General features: G+C 43.6%; 1 protein-coding gene across 2 annotated transcripts; it reads right to left on the bottom strand.

Annotated features, from left to right (window-relative positions):
- Positions 1–86: 86 nt before the first annotated feature.
- On the bottom strand, positions 87–6,849 carry LOC100277921 (uncharacterized). Of its 2 annotated transcripts, none has more exons than XM_008653024.4 (11): positions 6,394–6,849; positions 5,941–6,040; positions 3,742–3,845; positions 3,524–3,660; positions 3,000–3,441; positions 2,720–2,892; positions 2,447–2,605; positions 2,281–2,361; positions 1,048–1,149; positions 808–966; positions 87–741 (listed from the first exon to the last, which is right to left on the bottom strand). In XM_008653024.4, the coding sequence occupies exons 1-11, from the start codon at positions 6,572–6,574 to the stop codon at positions 721–723; spliced, it is 1,659 nt and encodes a 552-aa protein (XP_008651246.1). In that variant the 5' UTR covers positions 6,575–6,849; the 3' UTR covers positions 87–720.
- Between the last annotated feature and the right edge of the window lie 7,005 nt (positions 6,850–13,854).

Below are 13,854 nucleotides of genomic sequence, written 5' to 3'. Positions count from 1 at the left end.
CTCTTGATGTGATTGTTAGTATCACATACCAGTACCAAACAGAAAAACGAGTCATCCTATTCATTAACTTGCAGAAATGGATTTTCTGAAATAGTTTTTTTTTGCGTAATATATAAATCTCAAATCGCGGAAGGCAACATCGATACAGCTAGGCACCAGTTTACAACAACAGACTTGGCATCGTGTTAGCTTATTGGATTAAAAATGAAACAATGGCAAATGCTATAAAAGGGCAATTCCGTTGAACAAATCTTGCCCTGTCAGCATTACAGTTGAACTGTACATATACACCCGCTAGCTACGCCTATGTCATAACTTACAGGCTCATCCTGCCTATGAAGCCGCCACTGAAGTTACAATAATTAGAAGAATCAGTGTGCACTGGCGTTCATCCGCTGGATTCCAGATTGATCGGCTGCATTAGGTGAGCAGATGACCTTCGCCTTCGTTTCCCATCTGGGGTCAGCCTGGTCGCTGTCTTGACTGGAATCTTGCCATTTTTACGCAACGGCTTGTTGGGACACTCATGTTGTGCCAGGGAGGACTCACCGTCTTTGCCTGCATTTTGCAGTGGGGACTTGACTCTCTTCCGAGCAAAGCGTGCCTCCATTTCTGGCCTCCGGTTGGGACCAATAAGCCTTACATGAAATGGATTCTCTGCTGTGTAACACACCAACTCATTCGTGGCTTTTCCTTTATCCAGATCAACACTTCTGCCGTTCACCTGTAACATACACGTGGCTAAAAAAATGCTTGAGGTTGCACCAGATAACCAGACTATGAATCTGGGAGAGAAGGGAAGCTTACCAGCTGGAGAAGGGCAGAGAACGTTCTGGCAATCTCAAACTTTGGTCTGCCGCTAACAATCTCACTAAAAGATGCAGTTCCTGTATTGTTAGTTCTTGATGAAAGTGTGTCAAGTATTTGCTCCCCATATGAACCGATATCAAAAGGTGGGTTTCTATCCTGAAAGACATGGATGTAGGGGTGAGCGCTAAACAAGTTCAAAGATGCAAAACTGTAAGCAGTTCAAGCCAGCAACAAAACCTGCTCTTCCAAGGCAATCTCAATTCTTTCTTTCCATGTTGAAACACGAGCGTCCATCTCACTCTGCTTTTCAACCTCAGCAATGCTGGCAAGGAGAGCATTCTGTATAAAGAATTATCTGTCAGTATTGGAAGTTGAAGAGAGGCAAATTCAGGACGCAGACCAAAACCGAAATTCTCGGTTGCAATTTGGGTTCTAGAAATAAATAAAAAACTTGATCTACGGGAGGTAAGACAGGCTCCAGACATTATATTAAGAAGAAGCACTTCTCACGCAGGTCGAAAAACCCCTAAACTCCTGCCCCACTGATATACAGCAGCACTATAGCCCATGTGAAACACGACCGGGACCAATGTCTAGACCTGTGCTTTGGCGTGGGTCAGACGAGGGGGGGGGGGGGGGGTTAACCACAGCATGGGAAGTCCAATTCAGGACATGAGGAGTGCTACTCAGACCACCTAACCAACTCGGCTAGAGGCCCTTTCACAACTTGGAAGAGCAAATTACATGCTAAATGAAATTCACAGTCATATAAATCCTTTGAAGCATCACCTCCAGATGTGTTTTGAGGATTTTATGAGTGGTTGGATGCAGAATAATATAGCCAAGTTAATAGAGCTCAGCTTTAAGACCATGCCGTTAAGACTTTAGGTGTGTGTGTTTTCATGAATGCATATGAGCGTGTAATTCATTGAGCGGAATAGAAGTGCGATCACACGCACATCCAAGCCAGGAAAGGGCTTAGGCAGCACCAAAAATAGAAGAGTTATAGGAATCAAACTACAGGTCTGAAAATTATCAGCTGAGACGTGCATGCATCTCATTGTTCCGGCAGTAACAACATTGATCATCTATATGGGGGGAGCAAAAGCCTTAACCAGTGCATGCACGAAAGGTGGAAGCACATTAAATATACCAGCATAATATTTTATTTCAACAACTTAAGCACCAAGGGTTGTTGCATGGGAATTTACGAATCAGTCAATTCCTTCTGACACTTCATTGCAGAAACTCTGTAAAACCCAATACATGACAAAGATGCAAGATAAAAATTGTTAGGAAGATATTGCAACTAATCCTACAAGCAACTTTGTCCAATGCAGTAATAATCTATTATGAAATAAGCTTTATCCTAGAACGTTTTGACATGCTGACACCTAATATGTTTCACCAACATGTTGACTTACATGGCCACCAAGATGAGTGTAGCCAAACGACATAGATGCAACTCACCAGATGTGACCGACACAAGTCGTCGAGGTTTTCATGTGTATCTATGTCATCCTGTGTACCTTTGGGAGTTATAGCAATAATCTGAACAGAGGAAAAATGAAATATCACCCGAATGTCGGATAACTAAACATAGCAACCAGAAAACAAAAAGGTTAATAAAACAAACCTCATCAGGACATGTTGGAACATCAAGATCAATATCTATGTCGTTTGGCATGTCTGGGTCATCATAATCAAAATTAATGCCAGTATTGGATGCATTGTCATCTTTCAAATCTCCAAACACATTGGGATTTTCTTCTCCTAATTCAAATGATCTCAAAAACTGCATGTAAATGGTGAACAAATTAAATAATTTTTATTTCACTAAAAATTACAAATTAAATAAGCCAAAAAACAGACATGCCTAATACATGGACATTTTAACAATGATGAGTACCTTTTCAAAACGAGGGGGTGATTGGGAACCATAATGTTCCTCCTGAGACTGCTGTGCTTCAAAAGATTTAGCATGTTCAGGTATGACGACACCAACCATCTTTGCAATAGGAAACAGTGATTTGAGAGTTTTCTTTTTCGAAATGCCAATAACACCCCGTGGAGAACCTTTCACTGTTCCAAAACAGAACAGTAAAGAAAGTTCAATACATAGGTCATCAAAATGACTTTACAAGGCACTAAACAAAAGAGATATATCCAGAAACAACAGCTTCATGTACCTCTCCTGTAAGGCCGAATCTTTAAATTGCCAGGTTCATGTGGATTCAAAGGTTTCCATGGATCCTCGTCATCAGAATAATCTCCAACAGGGTCCTCTATATCATCTGGGGGATGCATTTCAACATCATCAGCAAAGCTAGGTTCAACAGGATCAGACCAATGTTTGTTATCTGGACTGGTTTCTTGAGTTGAAGATTGGTTCTCCTGAGTTGGATCTAGACCTCCTAGGACTTTTCCAGGGGCTGATTTACGACCTGTGCCCACTGATCTTGCATTCGGGGAAGTGAAAATATTGGCTTGGCTTTTAGAAGGTGCTGCACTGCCTTGATGAGCCACACTATTTTCTTTACCAGAATGTTTTCCTTGCAGAAAGTCAAAAACAGCTGGTGCATCACAAGGATCCAGCAGAAGGAAATCTCCATAAAAATCACATGTTGCTAACTGCAATACATAAATAGCTATGACTATTTTGGTATGGAAGTAAAAATTGGCCAATCTTGCAGCTGAAGGGGACAGAGTTTACCAAATATGAATCTAGCTCGCTTGCTTCACTATCCAGACAGTCCCCTTCAAACACCAGTAGGTTTGCTGGTGGCCTCACAATTTTTCTTTGTAAATCATCTCGATCGACATTGTTATCCAGAGATATTCTTGTTTCCACTGGTACATTTAAACAAGGTTAAAAATGTTTTTAGCTCCATGACTTTCGAAGTAAGCTCATTCGGTGAAGGATCCACTTACCTGGGACATCATCTAGCCCAATAAATATATCATCTTCTTCACTGGGAATAATGCTAGGGTTGTTTTGATTAGCTTGAGCTGAGCCATTTTCCAGTTGTTCCTGTCTGGCATAGTTATAATGCTTTAGACTATTATAGCTAGTATTAGAGAAATCCTCAACATATCATTTAAACCCAAGGTATCACACTGATCTAGACATTCAGGAGGCACTCTTGTACATACAATGACAACTTGATGAATCGAAATTCTTCTCTCTCAGCAATACTATAAGCTGAGACAATGTGTACCCTCCTCTCTAGAATGGAGGTGGAACAGTGTTCAAGGCAGTAAAGGAAGAAATGCTTACAATGATATTAAGAGTGGTAGCAGCAATGATGAAACAAAAGAGCCAATGAAACCATTGGTATCGGGGTAGACCGGAAGGGGCAAGGTTGACTCAGAGAGAGAAAAAAGAAAGCTAAAAGGACAGGATTTGTAAGGCCTGCATAAAACACTGGCAATTTGGATACAGGTGAGCCATGACCCATGATCGGAATCATCGGCCTCACGTCTCACATGTTTACCATTGCATCTTTGCTTCTCTCCATCTCGTCTCTTTCCACTCCTTCCTTCCACATGAGTCTTCACTCTTCAGCCCCAGAGGATGGCATTTGGCTATTTTGCAAGGAGGCCTAAATTAGAATAACATAGATGTGTTCGTTTACTCCCCTTCTCTCCATGCAACCATTAGGCAAGGCGTCAACTATGGAAGTTACTGCCAACCATCATAAAGCCAAAGCAAACCCTAGGCAGGGGCTAATCTAGGCCAAATGACCATCAGGGTCTTGTCTGAAAATGGTGTGGTCATTAGGAACTGCTTGCTCTATATACAGTAGTATTCAATTGCAATTTCCAAAATTCGTCAGGGTCGGCTGACCCCGATGGCAAGTAATATTCTATTCGAATTTCCAAAAAAATGACAGGCTCAGCTTATCCCAATGGCAAGCTGTAGCTTCACGCCTTCACCCTTGCACCTAGGTGATGCCTTAGTGCCATGATTATATTATTATCTTCCAAAGTATAGAAAGGCCTTCGTTTAGCAATATGTTGACATTGATCCCTCTGAGCACAGAGTAAATCAAACCAAGTGAACATGGATTTGGGCCAACCAAGTGAACATGGATCTGAGCCATCTACTTGACCTCAATGCTTGGGAGCTACATATAGAATTTAAGACAATAAAATGCCCAGTATGGTGGAGTACCAAAAGTAAGAATGAAAGGTGTCATTCGGAGATCATCTAAAACAAGCATACTTCATTGAGGTTCCTATAAGGCAGATACAAATGTCCTATTTCGAAAGTCTATGGTTTCCGAACCAAGCAGAAAATGTTTATCTGCCAAGTGATATTTTTAAAGCCTACTCATAAAAAAACTCAACCTACGGGGGTAAAACAGCCTCTGGGCATTACATTAAGAAGATCTTCTCACACATGTCGAGAAACCCCCGAACCTTAGCCCCACTCATACACAGCGGCATCTTACGGCGTGATTGGTTGGTTGGATTTTGCCCAACCAGGCTGACGGGATCCAGAAATGTGTTGTTTGGATAGCTGAACGGTCCCTGGAACCTGGCTGCCCACGTGCAAACGCCGCCGCCGAGCCTGGTTCCCGGGAAACACATTTCGTTTTCGTTTCTACACAGCCTAGCCCATTCTGTGAGTCCTCGTGTTCGCTGCTCTCTCAAGGCATGCACGAGGCAAGTAGAAAACGACCAACCAATCACACTGCGGTATAATGGTACGAATGGAAACGCCAAACAAACAAGGTGCTGCTGCATGCTCAGAACTTGGTTCGGGAGCGCCTGGCTGCACAGGTACCGGCATGTCATAGAAACGAGAACCAATCACGCCAGTAGCCTATGTAAGAACGGTCGCGACCAAAACCAGGCCTTGGACCTGTGCTTTGCCGTGGAACAGATGAGGGGATTTTTTTTTTAACTCAGGGCCTGAGCAGGGTTACTCGGACAGTCAGACCACCTAACAAACCCAGCTAGAGGCCCTTTCACAAAGCCTACTCGTATAAGATGCGCAAAAATGTAGAATGCATTTATCAATACCGGTTTCAGTCCCACATTCGACGGGTAATACAAAATACAGCGTCCAGGGAAGCAATTAGTGCATAACGGATAGATACAAAAGCAACATCAATATTTCCTTACTTCTTTTGCGAGAGGAACTCTAACGCGTGAAGCACCAACGAGTACAAGTACTCCACCTTCCTACTGTACACTTGAACCGATCCTTGGAGTAATAACGCCGCTGTAGATAAGAAGACACAAATTAACAAGGCAAAATAACTTTGTTCTGGTACATTTCCCATATTTAATTGTCCTTAGAAAGGGTAAAAACCTTGGGCGAGCTAACAACTAAAAAGAAGCTGCTTCCTTTAACATTTATTCAAGCAAAGGAAATAAAACCGCGCAAGATCAAGCAAGTCAAGTCCACATGTTCAAGCCTCCATCCATCGTCAAAGTGTCAAACCACCCGAAGTGTCAAATTTTTAACCTCCCACTCCCAATTCCCAGCTCTCCAGACCCCTAAGATAGCACAGCCGCTGAAAAGAAGTGCCGCACATTGACCGCAAGAAACCCTGGTCCTCCGCACCACCGTACCTTCGGCAAAGTTGACAGAGTGGGCCCCGTCCTCGCCGGAGACCTCCCCTGAGCAGATCTTGAGCAGGTAATCCTCGAGGCTCTTGGCAACGTCCACCTCCCAATTCGACTCGGGGTCCCTGTTCGCCTGCAGAATAGGGAACCTCCCGCCGCTCGAGCCCCCCTCCCCGCCGCCGTCCATGCCTCCGCCCCAGGCTACTAGGCGCAAGAAAGCATCATTCTGCGGTAGGGTTAGAAACCTGGTTCTAGAAGCTTCTGGAAATTGGGCGGGAGACGAAGGCGCGAGAAATCGGAGGTGTGAAGGCTGAAGGGGAAGGAGGCTAGCCGGCTAGGGTTGGGACTTGGGAGGGGGTTTGGGGAATTTTGGATGTCGGGTTCTCCCGCTCAATGGATTTGGATCAGCGGGAGTCGCGTTTCGGCGAGGAGCCGTTGGTTCAGTTTGGAGTCAGCTTCTCTTAGTCTGTCTTCATGTCTTCAGCAATATCCTCTATATTCATACTCTAGATCTGTCATTTACAGTTTTTTATAAAATATTTTATCCTCTATATCTCATTCTCCTCCAATAACGTTCTCTAAATCACGTCATCTATACGTAAATACCTATATTAAAGACATTTTTTTATTTTTTATTTTTGTACATTATTTGTCATTCTCTCAAATATATTGTACATATTTTAGTTTTGCTAAACCGGTTATTTAAAGTATTCAAATGAATAGAGAATCGTTTAGAGAAACTCTATATAGAGAGTGTCAGAGAGGGAATTCTCCGACCGGGTGGCAGAGTGCACTCGCCCTAAATCCTAAGATGAGGAAGGGGCTTAAGCGTTTTGTCTGTCTTGCTAAGCGATCACCAAGCACATGAACACGCGAGGATTTAGAGTGGTTCGGGCCGCCGGATCGTAATACCCTACTCCACTGTGGGTTGGATTGTTGTGGAAGCTTGGGAATCGAGAGTCTGTCTAAGTCTGGTCCTGAGAGAGCTTGTCTTGTAACGCTGCATACCTCCCCTTTTATAGCTAAGGGGGTATGTACAAGAATACTGAGCCCCGGCATGTGGGCCCAGGAACATAACGGATGTAGTACTTGGAGCTACTAATGCTTGCTGCTGGAGCAATCTTCTTGTGCCCTGACATCCGAGATCTGCTGATAGGAACGGGGTGTTCGATCTTCCGTCAGGTGAAGATAACTATTGATTTGGTGGAGATGTCACACAAACGATCCGGCTTCCAATCAACACGACTAGAACCCCGCAATCGCAGCACCACTTCTCCTCTGGTTATCAACCGTGCGCTGCGCGATTGACCTCGCCACGAGGGCTAATTCCTGCCTGAGAATCGAAGACACAAGCAAGAACAAGAAAGAACACAATCTAGAATATTGCGGATGAATGATTAAGCTCACAAGTTGGGGTCTCACAAACCGATCTACGACGACTGTTCTTGACAGATCTAAACTTAAGCAAAACCCAACCTAATGTGGCGACGGCTATTGAATAAATAGAGTATTAGGGCGTGCGTGACCCCTGGACTCGCCCCTAATGGGCTCCGACGCGATACACGGTCCAACGGCCCAACAGATGGTGTCGCAGCACCAAAACAGAATCTGAATGCTGACTTATTTCGACGATTCCCGTTGACTCCGGACGAATTTTAGGATGGAACCAGTTGGGTTGGTTAGATAATCTTCTTATCTTTCCAACCATATCAAGTCCGTCGCAATCGGAGTCTGGATGCATCTTGGGCGTCCATTTTAGTGCAGACTGGTCCTGGAACCCGAGATGGAGTTGCAGTCGAGTCGGACTTGATCTCCTTCCTGTTGTGGGCGCCCTTGTTGCTCCTCCTCAACACCTAGGCCTTTCTCAAGTCCTTGTTGGTCCTCGCCAAGGTTCCTAATCATCAAAACATCCATGGCCCCAAGCATAAGCTCTGAAACACAATTGACTAGGGCAGAACGTACCTGGAGAATTAGCTGTCGTGCACGCGATCGTGTTATCGGTCCATTCATTGTATGTATAGAAGTGATGTCCTCATCATCTGCGTAGCATCGGCGTGCAAGGAAAGCTTCTCATATAAGGGATGATGAGCACAGTGCACCGCGCAGCACGGCCGTACTGTTTTGATAATGGACTGGACATGTGCGCCTTTTGCAGGGTGGCCCTGGCGCCGCCTGCCAGCGGAGTGGACAGGACGCAATAAATGCTGAGGGGGCACATCGCCTGTCAGCAGGGTGGACAGGCGGCGCGTCCTTTCCGCAATAAATGCAGAGACCGCGCGGCCTAGAGACCTTATGTCAGGCTCCGCCCGCTGGCTTACGTCACGGGCAACAAGCCACGTGGCAGCATCGGGTCTCCGCCTGAGCGGGGAGCGCAAGCGTACAAGATAAGGCCTAAAAGCATCTAGGCCCCTGGTTGGTTTTAGTGATTAATGACAACGTAACATTATATGTGACTAACGTGTGTTTTTGCAGAGACAAATGGTAAGTTAGGTCGCATAACAGGTAGAAGTACTACAACGGTGAAAACAATCCCGGAGATAAGAACTCGAAGCGACGGCTAAAACGACGAAACAAAAGGTGAAGGTCTACGGAGTCCGAGTGTCAAGGAGATGTGGACACTCGCGATTTAGTTAGGTCTTTTATTCTCTTTTAGTCGTACTATAAAGAGGGGTTGTCGATGAGTAGTTTGACCAAGAGAGTTCTAGTGTAGTGTTGGTGCACAATCACACTCATACACAGTGCTAGGTGTCACTCTAGAACTCACACTCAAGTTAGAACGAAAACCGATTTGAAAATCAGCTGAAAAACAAGAGTTAGTGTTTCTGGCTTTGGGGCACCGGACTGTCCGGTGTGCACCGGACTGTCCGGTGCACTCTCTGCCAGGTGGGACCAGGCTGGTCCACGGCAGAGGCTTTCCCCTTCGCAGAAACCCGAGAGCACAGCTTTCGGAATTGAATTTTAGTGGCACACCGGACACCGCACCGGACTGTCCGGTGTGCACCAGACAGTGGACTGTTCACTGTCCGGTGCGCCATGAGTCCAACGGCTCCCTGTCAGAACTAGCCGTTGGAAACGACCGTTGGCGCACCGGTGGCGCACCGGACTGTCCGGTGCGCCATTGCGCAGTGAAATGCCTGTAACGGCTAGTTGGTGGGTGAGGGCTATTTATACCCCCTCCACCCACCATATTCAAGGTCTTGCACTCCACATTTATTCCAGCACATTACTAGAGCATTGCAAGCACCAAAAGCCTAGTGAGGAGATTAGAGAATCATAATCCACGCTTGTTCCTCATTAGCGCTAGTGAGAGCCACCTAGAGCACACACCACTTGCATTAGACTTCTCTTGGTCAAGCGAAAGTCTACGACTTGTTACTCTTGGTGATCGGCATCACCTAGACGGCTTGGTGGCGTTGGGAGCTCGGTGATCACCGTGAAGATCTTGTTGGTGACCCGACTCAAGTTTGTAAGCGGTCTCGAGGGATCCACCGCACCGGAGTGGCAAAGGATCATCTCGTAGTGAGCACTTGGTTCTTGCGAGGACCAAGGGGGAGCGATACCCTTGTGCGGGTGCTCCAACGAGGACTAGTGGAGAGTGCCGACTCTTCGATACCTCGGGAAAAATTGGAGGAGTCTTCTAAACTTTGCTTTACATTCCGCACTTAATTCAAGCACTTTACATTGTGTATTTGTTTAGCAAGTATTTGAAGTATTATCTTAGCTATGTTGCATTTCTAGTATTATTTTCTTAGTGCTAGTTGTTGGGGTGAAGTTGGGCTCTTGTTTAGCTCTTGCTTAGTTTTTTAATTAGTGTTGATTTTTAGAAAAGCCCAATTCACCCCCCCTCTTGGGCATCGTGATCCTTTCAATTGGTATCGGAGCCTTGTTGCTCATAGATTAGCGTAACCGCTAGAGTTACGATGTCCGGGTGGGATGGACCTCCTCCCGTTTTTGATGGTGACGATTTTCCTTATTGGAAAATTCGTATGGAAGCATACTTAGAGGCTATAGACATTGGTGTCTATAAAGCCGCCACACAAGGGTTCCCCGAACCTAGAGATCCCACAAATCTTGTAGGTGATGAGTTCAATTATGAGAAATGGAATGCTAAGGCCAAAAACACCCTTTTTAGAGGCCTTTGCAAAGATGTGTTCAATAGAGTAAGAAATCATAAAAATGCTCATGATTTGTGGATAGACATTTGTGCTCTACACGAAGGAACTAGAAGTGAACGCGAGGAAAGATATCACATAGCCATGCGAAAGTTAAATTCTTTTGAAATGCTTACTAATGAAAATGCAAATGCTATGTACTCACGACTTAATATTCTTGTAGAGGAAGTCAATGGATTAGGGCTTACTCAAATCTCACAACCGGATGTTGTGAGGAAGATTCTCAGTGTCCTCCCAATAGACAAATATGGACACATTGTCACTGTGCTACATCAAATGGATCTTTCAGTTACCACACCTACACAAATTTTGGGAAAGATCAATGCCCATGAAATGTACATGCACATCAACGACAAAGAAGAATCATCTTCCAAAAGAAAGGATTTGGCTCTCAAAGCAAATCATGAAAGAAAAGGAAAAGCAAAAATACAAGTTGAGGAAGAATCCTCAAGTGATGATGACCTTGACGCAAACATTGCCTTGATGGTAAGGAAGACCACCAAGATGTTGAAGAAGCTAAATAGAGAAGGCATCAAATTTGATTCAAGAAAGAAGAAGTTCTTCTCCAACAAAAGAAAGCCCATTTCTGAGATGGACTGCTACAACTGTGGTGAGCTTGGTCATCTTGCTCATCAATGCAACAAGCCCAAGAAGAACAAGTTCAAGGGCAAGAAAGAAGATGCCAGCGATGATGAAAAGAAGGAAAAGAAATTCTTCAAGAGGAAGGATGGAAAGCAAAAGAGGTTTCACAAGAAGAAGAATGGAAAGGCATATATTGTTGGCGACTGGCTCACCGACATCGAATCATCAAGTGGGTCTTCTTCAAGTGAAGAAGAGAATGATGAAAAGGTTGCCGCCATCGCCGGGGACTTCTCTTCACCACCACCATCGCCATCATCCACTTCTCACCTATGCCTCATGGCTAGGGGTGAACGGAAGGTACAAAATGATATTAATACTGCTGATGATAGTGATAGTGATAGTGATGAAGAATTTGCTTCACCTTCATATGATGAGTTAGCTGACTTACTTAAAGAATATACTCAAATCATTAGAAAGTCAAAAGCTAAATGTGATAGGTTGAAAAATGAAAATGAATCCTTAAATGCCAAGTATGACATAGTTATAAAGGCTAGTGATGAAATAAAAGAAGAAAATAAAACTATGTCATCAACTGTAAATGAGCTCACAAACTCCCTAAAAGATGCTAAGGAAAAATATGACAAATTAAATGAAGCTAATAGGGAGTTGCAAAATAGACTAGTAAAGATCAAGGAAGACTATACACAAATTAAATTTGATCATGACAATCTTCTTGTTGAAAATGAACTTTTATCTTGCAAAACACATGAGGCTATTAACCCTGTTGTTAAGTTTGATGTAGCAACCTCATGTGATGTTTTGACTCAAGAAGAGCAAACTAGTCTACATGCTGAATTGACTGAAAAAGTTGAAGTCCTGACTTTAGACAACCAAAAATTGAAGAATTACTTGACTGATGCAACTACTAGAGGAAAAGTTGCTATTGAGAACAATGATTTCAACAATGAGTTGGCAGTGGATAATCAAAGGCTTAAGAATGAGGTCAAGAAACTAAAAAGTGAAAGTGAACATCTTGCAACAAGTGTGCAAAAGTTCAACAAGGGTCAATACCTCCAAAATGAGCTGCTTATGAACACTGTTATGAAAAATAACAAGAGTGGTATTGGATACAATGCTTTTGTGCAAAAGAAAGCTATCACTCAATACAAGCCAAAGCAGACTCACAAGCCTATCAAATGCTCTGAGTGTGGAAATGAAGGTCATTTTGCCCACAACTGTAAAGCTAAACCACCAACTCCCTTGCCTAAGCACTCAAGACCATTTGCTTTCAATGCTCACTATGTTCTAAGAAAGGTTGCAAATGGAAAGGTTAAGGTTACATTCCTAGGTCCACCAAATAAGAGTAGACCTAGACAAATCTGGGTGGCAAAATCCTTAATTGAGAGAGTCACTGGTCCTATGCAATATAGGGCCCTCAAAACTCAAGCTTGAATTGTCTGTGAATGTAGGTGAACTACAAGACCGGTGGGAGCCATTAGGTTATTGACAGTGGATGCACACAACATATGACAGGCAACCCACGGATGTTCACCTCACTAGATGAGAATGTTGATGGTCAAGATAAAATCACATTTGGAGACAATTCAAAAGGAAAAGTGCAAGGACTTGGCAAGGTGGCAATCTCAAATGATTTATCAATATCAAATGTTCTCTTAGTTGCACCTTTGAGCTTCAATTTATTATCAGTGGGACAACTCTGTGATCTTGGACTTCAATGCTTATTCACTCCATCAGAGGTTATTGTAACAAAAATGGATGATGAATCAATGGTATTCAAGGGATTTAGATACAACAACCTCTACTTAGTGGATTTCACTTCAGAAGATGCAGACTTAAGAACTTGCCTCTTCACCAAAGCTTCTCTTGGATGGCTTTGGCATAGGAGGCTTGCACATGTTGGGATGAGCACACTAAAGAAGGTATTAAAGAAAGATATGGTTAGAGGATTAAAGGATGTGATGTTTGAAAAAGACAAGCCATGCAGTGCATGTCAAGCTGGAAAGCAAGTTGCTAATACACATCCCACTAAAGCTTTCATGTCAACATCAAGGCCATTGGAACTACTTCATATGGATTTATTTGGACCTACAAATTATGTCAGTGCCGGTGGCAACCTCTACTGTCTAGTGATTGTTGATGACTTCTCAAGATACACTTGGGTGTTCTTTCTCCATGACAAATCTGAAGTTGCATCTATATTCAAGAAGTTTGCCAAGAAAGCACAAAATGAATTTGATTGCAAGATTAAGAAGATTAGAAGTGACAATGGCAAAGAATTTGACAACACCAACATTCATGAGTACTGTGATGAAATTGGGATCAAGCATGAAGTATCTGCCACATATACACCTCAACAAAATGGAGTTGTTGAAAGGAAAAATAGGACCTTGATCACCCTTGCAAGAACAATGATTGATGAGTATAACACACCGGAGAGGTTTTGGGCCGAAGCTGTCAACACTGCTTGTTATGCATCAAACAGGCTATTTCCTCACCGGTTACTTGCAAAGACTCCTTATGAACTGCTAAATGGGAAAAAGCCAGACGTCTCTTTCTTCCGGGTATTTGGGTGCAAATGCTACATCTACAAGAAACGCCATCACCTAGGGAAGTTTCAAAGACGTTGTGATATTGGTTTTCTTTTGGGTTATTCATTAAAGTCCAAAGCATATCGAGTATTCAACCATGCCAC

This window comes from Zea mays, chromosome 7 (assembly GCF_902167145.1).
Source record: "Zea mays cultivar B73 chromosome 7, Zm-B73-REFERENCE-NAM-5.0, whole genome shotgun sequence".
Lineage (NCBI taxonomy): Eukaryota > Viridiplantae > Streptophyta > Magnoliopsida > Poales > Poaceae > Zea > Zea mays.
Note: the sequence above shows the minus strand (reverse complement) of the source record. Positions and strands in the feature narration are given on the sequence as shown.